General features: G+C 35.8%; 1 protein-coding gene across 3 annotated transcripts in view; it reads left to right on the forward strand.

The window, feature by feature from the left end:
• gramd4a (GRAM domain containing 4a) overlaps positions 1 to 21,021 on the forward strand; it is a 51,484-nt gene that overhangs the window by 624 nt on the left and 29,839 nt on the right. For 2 of the 3 annotated variants that reach the window (XM_052555267.1, XM_052555268.1), the window contains exons 2-3: positions 5,014 to 5,221; positions 13,145 to 13,253. In XM_052555267.1, coding sequence (XP_052411227.1) covers positions 5,014 to 5,221; positions 13,145 to 13,253 — 317 coding nt within the window. Of the gene's footprint in view, positions 1 to 5,013; positions 5,222 to 12,791; positions 13,062 to 13,144; positions 13,254 to 21,021 lie in introns of those variants that run through there. The other variant, XM_052555269.1, reaches the window with a different exon arrangement.

Below are 21,021 nucleotides of genomic sequence, written 5' to 3' on the forward strand. Positions count from 1 at the left end.
GCGCAGAGATGGCCTACAGAACACATGATGATGATGATGGAGTGAGCCGAGTGATTACATGTTACTGGTGATGATGATGAATGCGTGAAGTTATTCATTGGTTCATTTATCAATTGATTCTTTGACTGATTCACTGACTCGTTCACTGATGAACTCATCCACCTATTCGTTCTTCTGTCAAGACAAGCTCGTTTGACTGAGTGGATTTATTTATTTAGTTTCATTTCACAGTTCCTGATTCATTTATCATTGTAAAATCAGCTGAATTATTGAAATCAGCTGAATAATTGATCCACCGATTATTTAATTGCTCTGCAGAGTTATTGATTAATCATTCTTTTGTTTATTGGATCTAAGGATTCAAGGATTTATTGACCTTTTGGATCACCAATTCATCATTTATTGTGAAAGAAGTTCAATCATTGATCCATTGATTTATAGTCTGTTAAATAATTGATCAAAGAATCTTTGATGAACTGATCCATGGATTCATTTAATTATTTACCTATTATTATTCACTCTGAAATAAACCGAATCGTTTAAAATGAATTGACTCTAGTATAGTAAATGATCGGCTAAGTCATTGATTAATTAATATTAAATAATCGTTCATGTGTCCATTGTGAAATTAATTAAAATATTCAAATAATGGAATCACTGATTAATCAATCAATTTATTGTTCTGTTGTTTCATTTGTGATTTATGACCCTGGACCACAAAACCAGTCATATGGGAAATCATATTTTTGGAAATTGAGATCTAAAAGCTGAATAAATAAGCTTTCCATGGTTTGTTAGGCCGGGATACAACTATTTGATAATCTGGAATCTGAGAGGGTGCAAAAAATAAAATAAAAATAAAAACGAATTAGAATTTTGAGAAAAGCACCTTCAAAGTTGCCCAAATTAATTCTTTAGCAAAGTTACTACGTAAAAATTACGTTTTTTTTATATATCTATGGTAGGAAATGTACAAAATATATTCACGGAATATGATCTTTACTTAATATCCTAATGCTTTTTGTCATAAAAGAAAAATCAATAATTTTGACCCATACAATATACTTTTTGGATATTGTTACAAATAAACCTGTGCAGCTTTTTTTCTTCTTTTTTTGTCCAGGGTCACAATTAATCTTTTGATTCATTAATCCATGGTTTTATTAAATCATTGCCCTGTTGAGTCTCTAATTAAACCATTGTGAAATCAACTGAAACAATGGAAACTGAATTCTTGATCCATTCTGTCATTGATGATTTACTATTGCGACTAATTAATCAAGGGATACATTAATTCATTGACCTATGAGACACTGTTTCATTTGTCCATTTAGAAATCAGCGAAATAATCGAAATCAGTTGCGTCATTGACACATGGATTAACAGATCTGTCGTTTCACTAATTTATTGATTATTTTCATAATTTGATAACTGACGAATTCACTCATTTTCAGATGTAGTGGTTTTCTCAAGCAAACCATCTCTTTGATCAGTCAAAAACAGTATTCCTGTACTGAAAGAGTTTACTGTATGTAGCAAAGTGTTGAAATAAAGAAGTGTTTTTGTGTGTCATGCACAGTAGCATAGACTCTCTCACTGACGTTGCCTGCTGTTGTAAGTCATTGCATTCCTCCAGTGCTCTCAATGGTGTTCAGTTAGAAGTGAATCAGAAGGCCTTGGTGGCTGGTGAATATTTGTGTAGAGATGTGGGCAGTGTAGATATCGGTGGGTTATGTGGGTGGACACATTTAGTTCCACCTTGTGTACTCGACTGCTGCTCTCCCAGCATGCAGAATCACAGTAATAGCCAAATATCATTTCAAAATAACAAGCACTGAGAGCTCTCAAGGCAGTCCCTGTTCTATAATGTCATTTCAGAGAGAGATGCTTACAGTTGAAGCTCGTGACCCCAGGTTTTTTTTATTTTCTGCATCTATAATCTTGTGCCATTATTTTCTCTCCATCAAATTCTTTTTTTCTTGCCTGTTAATTTAGTCAATTTATAACTTGCTTAATTAAATGTGGTAGATATAGAGACAACGAGTGTTAAAATGCTGAAGGAGACAGGTCCGATTTAGCTGTAAAGCAGCTCTAAAAGACAATAGTGTCATTATTTAGTTTAAGTCAGTTCAGAACATCGTGAAGTTCAATCATTTGAGACAAGTTCTGTTCAGCAATAAGCAAGTCCACACTACATTTCCACTGGGATTTCCACCGAATTGTGAAAAACTTTGGTCAGTGAGTCTTGCTCGAGGCTGGAAAAGCATCTGAAATCCACTCACAACCTTTTTGCGATCTGAGATGTTCTTTTGGCATTCGTCTTCAGAACAAAAAAAGCTAATGTATTCCCTTTTGTATGTAAAGGTCAGCCCTAGAGACTACTGAGAATATTCATTGACGTGTTTTTGCGAACGTCCTGAGGATATGAGCATGTGTCAAAGAGGTGACTTCTGGGTAAAATGTACCTAACAGTTTATTTCAGAGATAGGGTCCACATTTAATCAAGAGTCATGTAATAATGAAATCAAAATAAATTTAGTGGTCCTCTATCATCCATTAGTGTGTAATTATGTAAATCAGCTTATTAGTTAAAAAAAAAAAAAAAAAAACATAAAAAAACATGCTTATTGTCATGGTTGCGTAAGGTTTTACATATTGTAGTTCTGTCTTTACTTTTTTAAATTATTTTTTGTTATTTTTTTATCGGTTTTAAAATGCTTGAAGGACATTATGTTTACTCTTTCTTAAAATCATTAGAATTTTTTCAAATATTTGATACACATTTAGTTGTATTCATATATTAATTGATTAATATTATAGTCAACATCTAAAGAGAAATGCAGCTTTATGTACTGTATGTATAATGCATTATAAAAGTGGTTTTAATGTAATGCACATCATAATGCATTGTGCATGTTCATTGTTTATAATATGAGTCATTGTACATTAATAATACATTATCAAATCATTGTTACACTTTGCATTTTAAATTCTGTCAAATTATTTATGACAAGATAATAATGTATTACAATGCACATTATGAATAATGCATTGTACACTTTTATAAAGCATTACACAAAGGCTTTAAGTAGAGTGATACAGCATATTTTTCATAGTACAAACCCGATTCCAAAAAAGTTGGGACACTGTACAAATTGTGAATAAAAACAGAATGCAATGATGTGGAAGTTTAAAATTTCAATGTTTTATTCAGAATCCAACATCGATTGACATATCAAAAGTTTAAACTGAGAAAATGTGGCATTTAAATTTCATGGCATCAACACATCTCAAAAAAGTTGGGACAAGGCCATGTTTACCACTGTGTGGCATCCCCTCTTCTTTTTATAACAGTCTGCAAACGTCTGGGGACTGAGGAGACAAGTTGCTCAAGTTTAGGAATAGAAATGTTGTCCCATTCTTGTCTAATACAGGCTTCTAGTTGCTCAACTGTCTTAGGTCTTCTTTGTCACATCTTCCTCTTTATGATGCACCAAATGTTTTCTGTGGGTGAACGATCTGGACTGCATGCTGGCCATTTCAGTGTCCTTCCTCTACACAGCCATGATGTTGTAATTGATGCAGTATGTGGTCTGGCATTGTCATGTTGGAAAATGCAAGGTCTTCCCTGAAAGAGACGATGTCTGGATGGGAGCATATGTTGTTCTAGAACTTGGATATACCTTTCAGCATTGATAGTGCCTTTCCAGATGTGTAAGCTGCCAATGCCACACACACTCATGCAACCCAATTCCATTCTTAACTGAGCGCTGATAACAACTTGGGTTGTCCTTGTCCTCTTTGGTCCGGATGACATGACTTTCCAGTTTTCCAAAAAGAACTTCAAATTTTGATTTGTCTGACCACAGAACAGTTTTCCACTTTGCCACAGTCCATTTTAAATGAGCCTTGGCCCAGAGAAAACGCCTGCGCTTCTGGATCATGTTTAGATACAGCTTCTTTTTTGACCTATAGAGTATTAGCCGGCAACGGCAAATGGCACGGTGGATTGTGTTCACCGACAATGATTTCTGGAAGTTTTCCTGAGCCCATGATGTGATTTCCATTACAGTAGCATTCCTGTATGTGATGCAGTGCCATCTAAGGGCCCGAAGATCACGGGCTTCCAGTATGGTTTTCCGGCCTTGACCCTTACGCAAAGAGATTGTTCCAGATTCTCTGAATCTTTGGATGATATTATGCACTGTAGATGATGATAACTTCAAACTCTTTGCAATTTTTCTCAGAGAAACTCCTTTCTGATATTGCTCCACTATTTTTGGTGATTGGTGATCCTCTGCCCATCTTGACTTCTGAGAGACACTGCCACAGTGAGAGGCTCTTTTTAAACCCAATCATGTTGCCAATTGACCTAATAAGTTGCAAATTGGTCCTCCAGCTGTTACTTATATGTACATTTAACTTTTCCGGCCTCTTATTGCTACCTTTCCCAACTTCTTTGGAATGTGTAGCGCTCATGAAATCCAAAATGAGCCAATATTTGGCATGACATTTCAAAATGTCTCACTTTCAACATTTACTATGTTATCTATATTCTATCGTGAAAAAAATGTACGTTTATGAGATTTGTAATTATTCCATTCTTTTTACTCACAATTTGTGCAGTGTCCCAACTTTTTTGCTATCGGGTTTGTACAATATTTTTTAATGATTAGTAGAAATAATTTATATTTAATATTTTTTAATGAAAACAACTTTGCTGAGACATATACACAATAGCGACATGAGCATAAGCCAATGCCAGTGATCTCAAATGAGACAAAAATTGTCTAATTCAATTGACAGGATGATATATATCAGTCTGTCTGTACTATTGGCTTACTGTAATAAAGCCACTTTGCATCTTCATTATGTGCAAGTGAGATTAATCTCGGGGGAAGGTTTGCAGTGTAGCACCTGTCTCCTCTTTAAAATATAACAGTTTGTTCTTACTTTTAAAGGTTTCTGTAGATGTGTTACTGTTATCCTTGATACTTTTTGTTGATCCTGCAGGGCTGCCATACACAATGTTAAGGTAAAGCCTAAAGCAGCTGTGTTGAACATGCTAAAGCGGCTGGACAAAATAAGATTCCGTGGTCCAAAGCGAGATGACTTCCTGGATTTACCCGAGTCCCCCACGGGTTCGGACACTGAATGTAGTGAAGACATGCTGCTGAGACCTCGACCTTCAATACGAGACAATGACGAGCAAATAAACCCTGTAAGTAATTACACACACTCTCATTACATTTGACAGCTTTCTATTGAGGAAGCATGAAGTATGAATAACTCATTTAAGAACGTCTGTATGCTAGCGTACTAGTTAGTTATGTAATACATGAATTATAGAAGGTTGGTTTCCATAGGTTTCATATGTTTGCTTCCAACAAGATTACGCTGCCATCTAAGGTAACGGTGACTTGGATTTAAACCTGATGTCTTATTTTAGGCCCTCAAAGTGTGCCTTTGCGGAACCACAGCTGATCTATATTCTGTACAACAATGTCAAACAAAAGCCATGAGGGCTGATGTTGCTAACTGTATCATTTTTAGATCAGGCAATCCCTGAACATATTGCCTCAAGCTTAGTTATGAAAAAGAAATCCGAATTTATACTGTACATCCGAGATGGTGGATGAGTCTAGAGAAATATAGATTATAGATATATTTTATTCAGGACTGACAGGTACCAATAACACTATTTAAAAATGTAATATTTTTATCCAATATTTGTTTATAAAGTTTGAAAATGTAAGAATGTTAGCATAGAAACATGCTTACGGTAAACCCAATTGAAATTGTTTTCAATGTTGAATCTCTCCACTAGGGATATGCCATTATAAAATTTTCCTGTTGCGGTTAATTGATAATGCTTTTATTTGGTCATAAAACAGGTTAAATAACTTTTTTGTTCTTATAACAAAAATAAATAAACATTTAAAACAATAAAGCAATACAGAAAAATATATAAAAGTTAAATGTTTTGCACATTAAAGTGCAAAAGAACTATAAAGACGCTCTTTCAAGCAGCATACAGCAGTGTTGTGCATTTTAAGCAGCTAATGGGAATACTATTCTTAAAATGCATTCCAAATTCGGAACAATTTGTAATGTATATTTATTCACGGTATTTAGAAGTGCCCACGATAACAATATCGTGCATATTAGTCACCGCAATATATAGCATTACCGAATACCGCCAAAAGTCTGTTTGTGTAGTGCATGGAATTCTTGCCTATGCAGAGTGTTTTAAATAATTTCCACGGCTGTTAGAATGTTGTGTTAAGGGGGTTACACACCAGGTGAGCGGCATAGCACCATTGCCACATGTTTAAAATTCTAACACATTGATTTCTATGAGTGTACACATACCGTATGTCCATATCAGGAGGCTATACAAAAAGAATGCTTCTCACTTAGTTTTCCATTAAATTAAATCATATTTGTCCTAAATTATTATTAATGCACATAATTACTCCAGATAGAATTTTTCACCAAAATATTTGACTTTGTCTAGAATAAAGCCTATATGCTGTTTATAAATAGCTATGATAATATAGATCACCCTTTCCTTTTTCAGTTTTCAAACACCAAAGTTCACATGCATCAATAGAACTTAAAGTTTTTAACTGAACTTTTGCCGTTTTGGGTGATTAGATTCAGTGTTTCAGACTGCTGACTGGTGTCTTTAGCCACAATGTATCACAGCATGACACTTCTCTTCTGGTGTGCAACAAGCTTTAGCTACAATGGAATAGAGAGCAGTAGAATAGAGTAATACAATGCAAGGTTTGAAATGAATTTTTTTTTTTTTTTAATGCTGGGTCATGTGCAAGACATGAACACGGATCGAAAGCATCAATTTAGTACATTTACATACAAAAACAATGGAATAGTAGTGTAGAGCAATGCAAAAATGTGTTATGTGCAACCAGCCCCTTAGAAGGTAGATGAAGTTCCTATATATCAGTTAGTCTGACCTTTTTATGTCAACTACCTCTTTATCTTCCATAATTCAGCCAAGCAGAAAGAGCTTGTTTAATCTTCTGTCTCGCCGTTATCTCATTCGCCTAGTTAAACTGTGCAGATGTTCCTAAGAAATACAGGAAGGCCTCAGCCATTGCAGCTAATGATGCTTTAATGCACTTTACCCTGTTCACACCAGACACTGTAGCTTCAGTCTGGTACCTTTTCATTTCACAGATGGTTTATGGAAGAATGATTTGCCGTAATCATGTTAGAGATGTTTTCTGAGAGGTCCTATCTCTGTAATTTGGTGTGCTGTGTATTTTGAGGCTTTCCCTCAACGATGTCGCCTCAGATTAGTCACGGTGTTGCATAAGTGTCTCACAGATGAGCCTACTTCCTCTGCTTCCATCTGCAACATGAGCGTGTGTTTTGGAAATGTAAACTGAGACGTTGAGTGACAGGTCTGTGGGATTTCTCTCTAGCACATGTTTCGGATGCTGTAGGGCGTCATATTGTATGGTAGTGTGTTCAATGCTCATCCCTCAACCATGGCTCTGTTTCAAAACCAAATGAGCTGCCCACCTAGGCAGTAGTTTTAGGCATCGCTGCCTATTCACAATTGTAGATAGCAAAATCTTCCGTCTATCCATCCAGTCTCCAAACCACTTCTCATAAGTAGGGTCTCGGGGATGCTGGAGTCTATACCAGAATCGGGCAATTGGCAGGAAAACACCCTGAAATGATGGCTGGTCCACATGCACATTCACACCAGAAATTTAGTCTTTCTGATTCACCTATCCTGCAATGTTTTTAGACTGTGGAAGAAACCTGAAGCACACAGAGAATAGCCACTCCAATAGGGAGAGACCATGCAAACTCCACACAGAAAGGCCTACTGTCTCAACCAAGAGCAGCAAGAAAAGTGGTGCTTATGATAACATATAATTCTTCAAACAAGATAATTTCAGGCCATAAAGAGTTTTTTTATGATTTGTCAGTTATGATATGTTCCTGTGGCTCAGTGGTAGAGCATTGTGTTAGCAACGCAAAAGGTTGTGGGTTCAATTCCCAGGGAACATAAATACTGATTTAAAAAAAAATTATAGCCTGAATGCACTGCAAGTCACTTTGGATAAAAGCGTCTGTCAAATGCATAAATGTAAATTATACTTTCAGATACCGTCTTAGAATGTAGATGCCTAGTATGTATACATTATACAGAGAGGTGCCAAGTCTCTCATCCTCCTCTCAGCATGGATTTAGGCCATGAGCAATATTAGAAGAAGACCTTGGGTGGAAGCTGATAAAAAGGTCTTGGAAAAGCTTTTGTGGGAAACAGACTAAACAAAATTTCAGAAGACTTGCACTCTCTCTATATTTTTTTTTTTCTTGAAATTTATAGATATCACCTGTACCACATTAAATTAGTGAAAACATCTTGATATTTTCAAGTCTTTATTATTTTACTGTTGTTAACAGTGCTATATATTGATGTACATAGTGAAAAAAACAGCATCAGGCTACTAGACATTAAAAGTTAACTGGTTAAAACAACAGTAAATTGTACCAGCTTTATATTTACTATTGTCACTGGAAAAACTGTGGGTACCAGACGTAAGAAGCCATGAATGTTATGACTCAAGAGTCAAGTTGTTTTATCCTCTCAAGCCGAAATCCTATTTAGGTTTTTTAATATTTGCTTCCTTACTAAATTCTGTTCTTAATCCATTAGTTTGAAAACTACTTCTAAACAGCTATTTTCCATCCAAAGATTCAAATTTGCCTCGCGCACAAAACTGGAATATTGCATAAAACGTTTGCGAATAAAGCACCGTTTCCATCCAACGAGTCATAGAAAACAAAATCATTACTTCCTAATAAACTGGCAATAAATATCACTAAGAAAAGTAGGAGAAGCCAGTTAATATAATAGTTTTCACATTCACATAAACTGCTTGCACCTCAGAAGGAGCGGACGAAACAAAATAAATGCTGCCATGGTGGATGCCTGCTGTTTATAAATGCAGTCATGTAAAACAATTATACAGAAATACTTTGATGATAGACTTTGCTCAGGCATTTCAAAACAACCAAAACAAAATTCCTGTGCAATGAGATCATTCCGCTGGTTAGCCAAGTTATCCCATCCTTTCGTGCAAAGTCACGTCTTTTTTGAGGCGCATAGTGGAATTTATTCGGTAAATGTGTTTCCATTGTAGTTAATGCAAATTAGTTCTTAGAAGATAAAAAGTTTATCCTTCTCAATTGTGTCATTTATAGATTTTATGCACATTGTGGTGTTTCCATCCAGCATTTGTTTATGCAATCTTCTAAAATGCGCATTAAATTACGTGGTGCAGCGATGGCCGCTTTTGAAACAGTGAATCATTTTGCAAAGCAATTGGTTCAGTTAATTCGAAGCTTCGAAATGGTTCATTTCTCCCATCACTAAGAACAAACAAGTTGTGATGAACCCAAGTGCAGCTTTTATTTAAAAAAAGGTGAAATCCAAAATCCAGACAAACGAAGAAAGACTTGACTTTGCTTGAACAGAAACACAAACTCACCAACAGTAGCTTGCACAGTTCAATACTCGACAGGAGACAATTGCAACATGAGGGCTATTTATATCAAACAATACAGGTCACATGACAAGAACCAACTAATGAGAGACAAGAAACATGACTTAAACAACCAATGACAACAACCATCTCATGTGGCATTTAGGTGTCTTTCCACAGATTGTTTAATGCTGCTTAGAGGTGGAATAATTGCATTTACACTGCAATTACAACATATTTTGATACTAGGGGCCGTTATGGGCTGGTTTATACATAGCAAGCTTAAGATAACAGTGTAAAGACACCTATAGCTTCAAGAATAGTTTTCTAATTTATCTGCTGGTGTGCTGGTGTTAAAAATGAGTGGGGTGATGTGAAAATAGTTTCCGTAGACCTTTCTGTTTTGGTGATTAAAATCAATATACTTTTGTGATGGCTTTAAGGAAGTGTGTAACCTAACTTTCCTCACATGCTAAAAAGCTGACCAGTCTTGCCACCCCATTTGCATGTGTTTGCATTGGTTATTTCCTGCATCGCAGGCAGCTTTAGTTTTGAATGCAACAGCCTGCTAACAGAGTGCCGTGACATTTGGGCAGCTGTGAGGAGTGAGTCATCACTCACATGCTTATCCAAATAGCTCTGGCGCACACAAACAAACACAGACACACATGGAGCCAACATAACTCTCGTCCGATAGTGTATATCCATGTAGTTTAGACTGTGTCATTGCAACACGTTTTACTTTTAGATTCATTCACTGATGAGTCCCTGAAGGCTGGAGGTAATGAGATCAGTTTTTCACACAAGCAGGGGTTTGATTGACTCTCTGCTGGAAACTGCCTCTTTCATGCTCTACTGATGACCCTTCTGACATATCTTTTTTAGGACACTTTGTTTTGTGTCACAGAGGTGCAAGATGCAGATTACAGTAGCTAGTAGGGATGGAAATCAAGAACGTACTGTTCTTTTTAAGTTGTTTGTAAAACTGGAGTATGCCAATTTATTTATAATACTATTTTCACGATGGGGTGGAGGGGAAGGTTGGGGTTTATATATATATATATATATATACAGTATATATATATATATATATATATATATATATATATATATATATATATATATATATATATATATATATATATATATATATATAAATATATATAGTGGTTCTGCAGATCATATTGTGGTTTTTGCCGTGATTTTATATTTTTGATATAATCGTATGTGTGTGTATCATAAATGCAGGGAGAAGTGAAAGAGGAATCATTCACACACTGTCTAAACCACGACTTTATGCTTGTTCATGCCGAGCATGTGCGAGAACAGCGCGTGAGTAATGACGTTCTCTTTCGCAGTTGTGGTAGACATTTCTGGTAGGCAATTATACAGAAAAACTTACATACCATAACAACATTTCAGATGCTGTGGAATGATATTGGTCCAGTGGTTAGTCAAGGATTTGCTGTCCCATAGCACAGTCACATGACATTTCTGATGGGTTTGGAAGAATTTATTCACAAAATGCATTGCCATCTCCCATTATTTGCATTAACCCTTGTCAAAAACCAGTTCAAGTGACTGTAATAAACTTTTTGGCGAATTAAGGGATTTTTATTTAAAATTTGGCATTTCCATCATTCTCATGCGATACTTCAAAATGAGCATCTCTCGGGGAACTCCTTCAAGACTGTTGGAAGACCATTTCAGGTGATTACCTCTTGAAGCTCATCAAGAGAAAGGCAAGAGTGTGCAAAGCAGTAATCAAAGTAAAAGGTGGCTACTTTGAAGAACCTACAATATGACATATTTTCCAGTTTTTTTTTCACACTTTTTTGTTATGTACATAATTCCATATATAATTCCACATGTGTTAATTCATAGTTTTGATGCCTTCAGTGTGAATCTACAATTTTCATAGTCATGAAAATAAAGAAAACTCTTTGAATGAGAAGGTGTGTCCAGACTTTTGGTCTGTACTGTATATATATAATTCGGAATTTGGCGGTATTCTGATTAATACTGATTAATGAGTAACACTTTTCAATAAGTATCCCAGCAGTTAACATTAGTTAATGCATTAAGTAAGGAATAATTGACTACAGAATTATCAGGGAATATGCACACTTGATGTGGTAATGCAGCCGTTACACCTCAGGTGACCATCAATTTCTAATAATTCAACGTACTGGAGCCAACTTGTTTTAACCAGTTTTAACTTCTTGTTATTTGCTCATTCCCTGTCGCTGTGGGTTTTGCTTATTTTGCCGTTGTAAGCTGTAAGGACCTTTTGAAATAGCTGAAATCATTTGGTGAAGTGTCATGGACGTGTAATGCAGTTGAGCCCTGCCTGGAACTACTTAAGCCTTTTGTTCCCCGGAAAATATTTGCACACCTTAGAATGTTTGTCAACCAATGGGATTCAAGCATTCAACAGCCTCGAAGTTTAATTAGCATTATTATGCTATTTGAGGGAAGTCGTGGCCTAATGGTTAGAGATTCGGACTTGCAATCCAAACTTTGCGAGTTTGAGTCTCCACACAAATACCACAACCGAGGTGCTCTTGAGTAAGGCATCGAACCCCAACTGCTCACCGGGCACCAGAGCATAAATGGTTGCCCACTGCTCCGGGTGTGTGTTCACAGTGTGTGTGTAAACTTTGGATGGGTTAAATGCAGAGCCAGGATTCCGAGTATGGGTCACCACTTTCACTTCATGTATGATGGTTTAAGAGTTCCTGTGGCTCCAGGGTGATTGGTCACATGACATTTATGGCGCACGTAATTGGCTCGTAAAAACCTGTTGCCAAGAGTAGCATTTCCCAAAAGCATCGTTAGCTTAAGTACATAGTAGACCCATTGAAACCATTGGAGCGACGATCAACTTGTACGATGCTTTTGGGAAACACAGCCCAGAACTAAGTGCCCATGATCAAGCTATTTTGCTGCTTAAATTCTTATTTTTTTCACTATTTTGTGCTCTTCTAGGTCTCTCTCATTGCCTAATTTTTCTTCCATGTGGATCCCTAATTTGCTATCACATTTTCCTATTTTGTATTTCCCCTACTGTTGCTTATGTTTATATATGTGTCTCATCATATCGGATGTAATTCTGCTGCAAATTGCGTGAAGCAAGCATTTTACCGTCAGAGCTTTAATGCTATGAGACCAAACGCGCGTGTGTGTGTCAGAGAAGAGAGCGTGCCTGCACTGTCAGTCGCATTGGCCTCTTAAAGAGATACGTCTGCTTTTCTGTCTCTCTCTGCAGTGCCGCCCTCTCTCCTAATCTCTCACTCACCTACTTTCTCTATCTCTCTCTCACTGCGGCTCGTCTTTCTGCAGATCTTGCGTTCTTTCAGCCTGTGTGTGCGTGTGCGTGTGTATGGGGCGGGATGGAGTCAGAGCAGGTTCATGCCGTGCTATCAGTGAGTCAGAATATTACAGTCTATGTTTGTCATTGAGACCGGCCTCCAGTCTGAGCCTTATCTCACTAAAACAGGAGGAAGACATCATAGAGAGGACTGGTATTCTGTAAGTCACAGCTCGGAGAGACTAGTGTATGTGTGCTTTGTTCTAGCATCTTATCTGTCAATAACCCTGTGTGTTTTTTCTAGGCTGGTTTGGGGTCCTTGTCTGTCATGCATGACCTGAGGAACGAATCGGAACGTCTCAATGAGGTCAAGGGTCATTTGGAAATTGCCTTACTGGAGAAACACTTCCTACGTGAGTACTGGAGGGATGTCTGTTCTTGTATTAATTTTTTGACATATGGAATATAAAGCTGAACAAAAGTTAGGATGCTCTTTATTTATATGTACAGTGTTTCATTCATACCTACAGGTTATGAATAGTGGGTCCAGCATGTGTTGTATACCATGTTAAAAATGTACAGTGGTATGATACGATCCTTTTCTATACCTGACCCAAATGACAATGTGCTGAGAAGTTTAATAGTAGCACTATAGCATACTTCCACAGTTTATTTTAATTTGTATGATTTATGAAGCTTTTACTATAATGACCATTATTAAAAAAAAAAATACTTCTGGCCAGGGTGAAACATTAACTAGGGCTGGTGACAGAACAGAAAGATTTATTCGGAATTTCATTTTATTAATTCAATAGAGCTTTTTATCCTAAATTGTTGGGATTCTCATCTAAGAAAAATACCTTCATAAAAATTTCCCTGAAATTCTGTTTCAGGGTTCAAACATTTCCTATAAACATTCATAACATAAACATTAATTACGTTAAATCTAGCTCTGCATTCTTATTGGGCGAGCCATATCAAAAGCCGCTGTAAAATAGCCAATATATGAGTTTTGAAGAAGACTTTTCTTTATTATAAATATTGTTTCAACTTAAATCCAGAGCTCAGTAATGAGTCAGCACAGTTTGGTTTGTTCTTGAAGGTCTTGAAGGTGCATTCTCATGCTGTAGGTAAAGGCAAGTCAAGTCAAGTCACCTTTATTTATATAGCACTTTTTAAAAAATACATTGCGTCAAAGCAACTGAACAACATTCATTAGGAAAACAGTGTGTCAATAATGAAAAATGACAGTTAAAGGCAGTTCATCATTGAATTCAGTGATGTCATCTCAGTTCAGTTAAATAGTGTCTGTGCATTTATTTGCAATCAAGTCAACGATATCGCTGTAGATGAAGTGACCCCAACTAAGCAAGCCAGAGGCGACAGCGGCAAGGAACCGAAACTCCATCTGTGACAGAATGGAGAAAAAAACCTTGGGAGAAACCAGGCTCAGTTGGGGGACCAGTTCTCCTCTCACCAGACGAAACCAGCAGTTCAATTCCAAGGTGCAGCGAAGTCAGATTGTGCAGAAGAATCATCTGTTTCCTGTGGTCTTGTCCTGGTGGTCATCTGAGACAAGGTCTTTACAGGGGATCTGTATCTGGGGCTCTAGTTGTCCTGGTCTCCGCTGTCTTTCAGGGCAGTAGAGGTCCTTTCTAGGTGCCGATCCACCATCTGGTCTGGATACGTACTGGATCCGGGCGACTGCAGTGACCCTCTGATCTGGTTACAGACTGGATCTGGTGGCTACGGTGACCTCAGAATAAGAGAGAAACAAACTAATATTAGCGTAGATGCAATTCTTCTAATGATGTAGCAAGTACAGATGGTGTTATGGGAAGTGTTTCCGGTTCCGGTTTACCTAATTAATGCAGCTTAAAAATCCTTTAACGGATTTGGATATTAAAAGCATATTAGTATGTTATGTGTAAGCCAGGTTAAAGAGATGGGTCTTTAATCTAGATTTAAACTGCAAGAGCGTGTCTGCCTCCCGAACAATGTTTCAGAGTTTTTTGAGAACGTAGCGGACATAGAGGAGTATAATGTAAAAGGAGCTCATTCAAATACTGAGGTGCTAAACCATTCAGGGCTTTATAAGTAATAAGCAATATTTTAAAATATATACGATGTTTGATAGGGAGCCAGTGCAGCGATGACAGGATCGGGCTAATATGGTCATACTTCCTGGTTCTAGCAAGAACTCTTGCTGCTGCATTTTGGACTAGCTGTAGTTTTACTAAGCGTGCAGAACAACCACCCAATGAAGCATTACAATAATCTAACCTTCTCCATTTGACATTGACAGCATAGGCTGTAATTTAGATGTATTTTTGAGATGGAAAAATGCAGTTTTACAAATGCTAGAAACGTCATCAGCATAACAGTGAAAGCTAACACCATGTTTCCTGATGATATCTCCCAAGGGTAACATATAAAGCGTGAAGAGTAGCGGCCCTAGTACTGAGCCTTGAGCATAAATTTCCTCTATATCTTGACAGTGGGATTGTGTTATGTGATTGGTTTAATGAAAAAGACCAACTCATATACATTGTTTAAGGCTTGTTCACACAAACAAACACAATTGGTGCACGCTAATTACAATTGTTACCCATTTTAGACTGCTTAACCCTAAGTGTGTGGATGTGTGTGAGTGAATATTCTTTTAGATGCTCTTGTGTATGTGTGTTGTCTTGAGTGAAAATTTGCTATCTTTTTATGCGATGGAATGTGAGAACTATGATAGTAAAGCTTAAAACACCTACATTGGGGACAAAATGCTCTTGCTATAGTTCCATGAGAAAAATTGCTTGCTAACGGACCTAAATAATGTTAAGGGATTAGTTCAGCCAAAAATCAAGTTCGTCATGTTGATCCGACTTTATTCTGCTAAAGAAATAGTAACTGAAGCTTTTCAAGCTTTATAAAAAATGTAAAAAGCAGCATAAAAATATGATTAAAGTCATCCACATGACTCTACATACAAAGCCTTCTGAAGTCTTCATTGTGAGGATCAAACCAAATTCAACTTATTATCTTTTAGTCTGATTCAGGAAACGTATCTATTTTGTGAACTGGATCAACTGATTCCCTGAAGAGATCCGACTGCATGATTCATTCACAAATAGGACATCACTTCTCTCATTAATGGCTAAAGAAAAGCTTTGACTGATCTCAGTATTTTCATTCTGTATGGCTTCTGTAGACTTTAGTACATGACTTACATGCACTACTTTATTCATTGCATTTATGCCCTTTATGTGAAAGCATATATACAGTAGAAGACCCATACTGAGTAAATATATACCTTGGCTAGAATATACTCTGATTTGCTCTAAATAAAAATAAATAAATACTTAAAAATACATCCTGCAAATGCATAAAATGTTAAATGCATTGTGTCTGTAAGGGTTAGAGGTATAGACAATATAATTAGCTCAGTGTAAAAACAATGGAAATCAATGAGCGGTTTCTTCCATGACAGTAAAAACAATTAATACATGCGTGTGTGGGGGGATATGATCATTGTGTCAATCACAGCTACAGTAAACACTGTAATGACATATGAACAGCTACTGAAGGTCATTAGTGGACAACACAATCAGCTGTTATATAACCCTAAGTGTGCCACTGTCAGCAGACTCCTACACGCAGGAGAACCCACACATGAGATCTGCAGAGGGAATGAGACAGCACACACAAGCTACAGGAAAATAAATGGGAGAGAGGTATAAAATATAAAGGATTATGGAGGGAAGCTGCTAGAGTATCAGGAGAAACAGAATTATAGTCATGTCTGTGAGCTCTGATGTGTTTCCTTTCAGAGATGTAGCACATATATGATTTTTAATGCTTAACTTTGTAGATTGTATGACAAGACTTCAATTCATGGCAACCACAGTTTATTCACTCTTGAACATGTATTACATTACCTGGACCAGATAGCAGTTTTTCTGTGATTTGAGCCAAAGATTTTTATGAAACCATTATTACTAGAGGCCGATACCATTTATTGTTGTTTCCGATTAATTGGCAAAAATCCATTTATAATGATAGTTATAAATTTTGGTATAACCACTATTGGCTGACCTCTAAATATTATGCAATTTTATTACAGATTTGATAGATTTAAATAGATCCCTAGGAATTGAACCAATGACTTGGGCATTATCCTTCTCTACTGCTTGAGCTACCGGATGTAATAAGCTAACTGGTAACAACAGTAGTTCTTCTGAAGTAAGACTTGGCATGATATGTCTAAAGCCATCATTTTTTTAATTGAACCCAAGTTTGATTGAATTGAACATGATTGAGATTGAAGTGTTTCAGAGGACAAGATGTTCTGTGCGTAATGACTTAAATATTGGACTGCTCATCAGACAAAGCTATCGCCTCTTGAAACAAAGTCCTATGGGCTGCATTTACAATGCTTTTATTGAGCTTTTCTGTCTTTTTTGGAGTTTCACATTGTAAATCACAACGATCCAAAATGACTTACATTTCCTGGAAGTTTAACCAATGATCTTGCTGTTGCGAGCACCATTATCTTTTAGTTAGGCTACAGACACTATTGACAGGAGTGTGTGTGGAATAGTCACTGAGTTTGACCCTCTGCTGACATCAGTTCCCATGTATGACTGAGAGTCTATTTTAAGTGCGTGTGTGTCTGTGTTTATCCCATGTGTTCCCGTCTTATAGCTTTGACCCATTTAACTAAGCATTACCAGTCACAGAGTAGTTGTGCTGACATCACAGACATTTCCTGTTACACTTTTCTCTTCAGGATTTTTTAAGTATTTTTCTAGAAATTAGATATAAACTTAACAAATTTATATATGATATGATATAATAATATTATATTTGATAATTGTGACTTTCCTTTTTTTATTTTGGAAGGGGGGGTGATGGCTTCATTTGTTGCATCATTTTCAAACAAAATTAGTCCATAAAATGTTTACAAGTTCAATGATTAGTTTTTTTTCCCTCATTTTTTGCACAATAAATAATAAACAATGTACTTAATACTGTATGTAAGTCCTATACTCAAAACATTACTATACATTATTCAAATGTATACAACTTAATACTGTAACTGAAACTGTATTAACATATTGAAAGTGTAGCTGCATACATTCTTTCAATTACAGTCTTTCAAACACAAAATAACAAAGATAACCAGTGCTTGGTTAAAATTTCTTTTCAAAGTTCTCATGACAAGTAATATGATAAGATACTTAAGAATTTAAAATGTACACATTATCCAACAGATATATATCATTAATAACTAAAGTATTTTTGTATAATAATGTACTTTTCTCAGTTTCAAATAACACTACAAAGAGGTTTACATTATATTTTGGATCTTAGATTAAATGTGGTGTCAGACTTTTGAACTTCATTTTATATATGGTTTTCTGATGTGATTTATAGACATTATTGAGTCATGGCAGCATATGTGTGTGTCTGCTGTAATGTCATGGTTCTATGTCCATTAGGGTTAAGTAATGAGATTAAGAGATGAAAAGTTCATCGCCTTCTTTCTGGCAGCACACACCGAACACAAACAAAACCCACACATGAAAATGCTGATTCAACCATATAAATCAGACATGTTTCAGTTTAAGCTATATTATGTGACAATTGACTACATTTAAGCTGGATGCTAAGTTTCAGAGTTGATATATTTATCAGAACTGCGCACTGTTTCGATTTTTGTTCTTGTTTTCAAGTGCATGGAAGCTCAAATGTCTGGGACACAAAGAAAATCCAGCCATGATTTATCTGAGGCTTCGGTTTTGAAAACAACCGTTCTCAATATTCATAACACATGTGTGGGAATAAGTGTTATATAACAGTTCCAAGTGTATTAACATCAGAGCTGAGGATTCCTTTTCCTGCATTATTTACTCTCAATCTCCCAATTTAACACCAAATCACCAACTCTAAATGAGCTATTCTCTTTACTGTTACTTTTATCCCATGTTTTCTGTATCGGATTTCCCTTTCCTCCCTCCCCACGGTAGACATCATGTTTTGTATAATTAGCTTTGGTTTCCCGAAAGAAATTAGGAAAAGCTATCAACATAATTAGTCGTTTTTGCCAAAATTGTTTAAAGGGGTCATGAACTGCCTGTGTTTTCTTTATTTATTTTGTACTGTTCTCTGAGGTCCACTTATAATGGTGTCAAGATTTTTAAACATCATAATTTTGAATTAATACGCTATTTGTTTTGTCTTGTGTGTAACCCCCATCATCGGAAGGCTCTTTTTGAAAAATTACAGAGAAATATAAAGAAACTTGGGTAACACTTTATGATAACTGCACACTATTAATCATTAATTAAGCATTAGTAAACCGATAAGTCATAATTTATAAAATATTAATAGACAGTAATAATCAGTTTATAAATACAGATATAAATGCTTTATTCTTGATTTAAAAGCATATCTATAATGTGTAATTTCATACTTTATTCATGATCAATTTATCATTTCTCAATGAAGTATAGTATTATTTACAAACCAGTTATTTAGGAGTTGCCAGTGATTCATAAGATTCAGGTAGTAATAAAGCATTTAGTAGTGGTCAGTTAACTATTTATGTGAGCTCATCTAAAGTGAGGACTAGTTATGCCTTGTAAAGCATTTATAAAGGATATTTAAAGGCTCAGTTATCTTCTAAACAAAAAACAGAAACAAACACAACATAGTGATACAGAACATAGAAATATTAACAGCCTTTAAATCTCATTTGTAAAAGCTTTACAAGGCATAAATAGTCCTCACTTTAGATGAGCTCACAAAAATAGTTAACTAACAACTACATGAATTAACCCTGAATTACAGTAGATACTATATGTCTGAATAAAAAGATGTATGAATGCACATTTAAATAGTTTATTAATCATTTACTTACAATTTCTAAGTGATCTTATGTGTGTAAATAATGCTATACTTAATTTAGAAATGATAAATTGATCATTAATAAAGTATGAAAAAACAATTATTAAATACATTATACATATGCTTTTAAATCAGGTATAAAGCATTTATGTCTGTATTTATAAACCACTTATAAATGTCTATTAATGCTTTATAAATGACGAATTAACTGTTTCCTAATGCTTAACTAATGATTAATAGCATGCAGTTATTATAAAGTGTTACCGAAACGGGTAATAAAATGTCTGACTTTGTCAAATGATTACGTCATTTGCATTGCTCAATGGAAGTATACAAAGCTAAATAGAGTTTTTGGCAAATTATGCTTCTTTTGATTCTGACTGGTGGGATTTTAGCATCATGCATCACAGATAATGTAGATTTTCGGTAATAATTCCGCCGTGAAACATGATTATTTCAAAAATAAACTGAAGTAATGCAGGCTGGCGGCTTAAACAGAAGCCAGTAGCATCAACTTAATGCATCATATCTCACATAGCTAGGTTTAAAGGTGTAAATATGGTGTAAAAATTAATGCTCTCAATACTCTTTTACTATTGCTTACAGTTGTCATTAGTAATTTAAACAAACTAAAGTAATACACTTCAACACATAATTAGTTTTTGCATTATTTGTGTTACAGACATTGTTGATGAGAACAGTACAGTTACTTTTTTAAGCAGTGGAATAAACTGAAAGAAAGACCCATATCACATGTCGTTGTCAGAATATGAATTATCCCCAGTCAAAAACTTAGAACCTCCTTAGTAACCACGTAACAATGAACTAGCAAGATTTCAGCACACCTTAACAACTACATACAAAAACCTGTTAGCAGCCCAGCATAATGGCAGACACCTCTCACATATCTTTAGAAAAAAAAAAAAAAAAAACTAATTTTCTCTTCATAAACTTCAAAGTGATAAAGCATCGTTGGTTGCTTGTCAGATCTGTCTCTTCATTGTGGCCTTGACTTATAATTAGTACGACAGTGGTGCCGCTGGCAGGGATTGTGACAGCCTGTAAAATATCAGCTGAAGAGCGGGACAGAATTAGGCCAGTGAGTAGGCCAGCATTGATCCAGAGCTCTTTACACAGAGACTACATAGACAGAAGAGAATGAAACAGCAGAAAGAGAAAACAAGGATGTTAAGAGAAAATAATATATGAAAACGACTTTCGTTATCCTCTATAATGAAGTTATACTTAGTTATACAAATTACCAAGACTATAAGTAGTCTT

This window comes from Carassius gibelio, chromosome B4 (assembly GCF_023724105.1).
Source record: "Carassius gibelio isolate Cgi1373 ecotype wild population from Czech Republic chromosome B4, carGib1.2-hapl.c, whole genome shotgun sequence".
Taxonomy (NCBI): Eukaryota; Metazoa; Chordata; class Actinopteri; order Cypriniformes; family Cyprinidae; genus Carassius; species Carassius gibelio.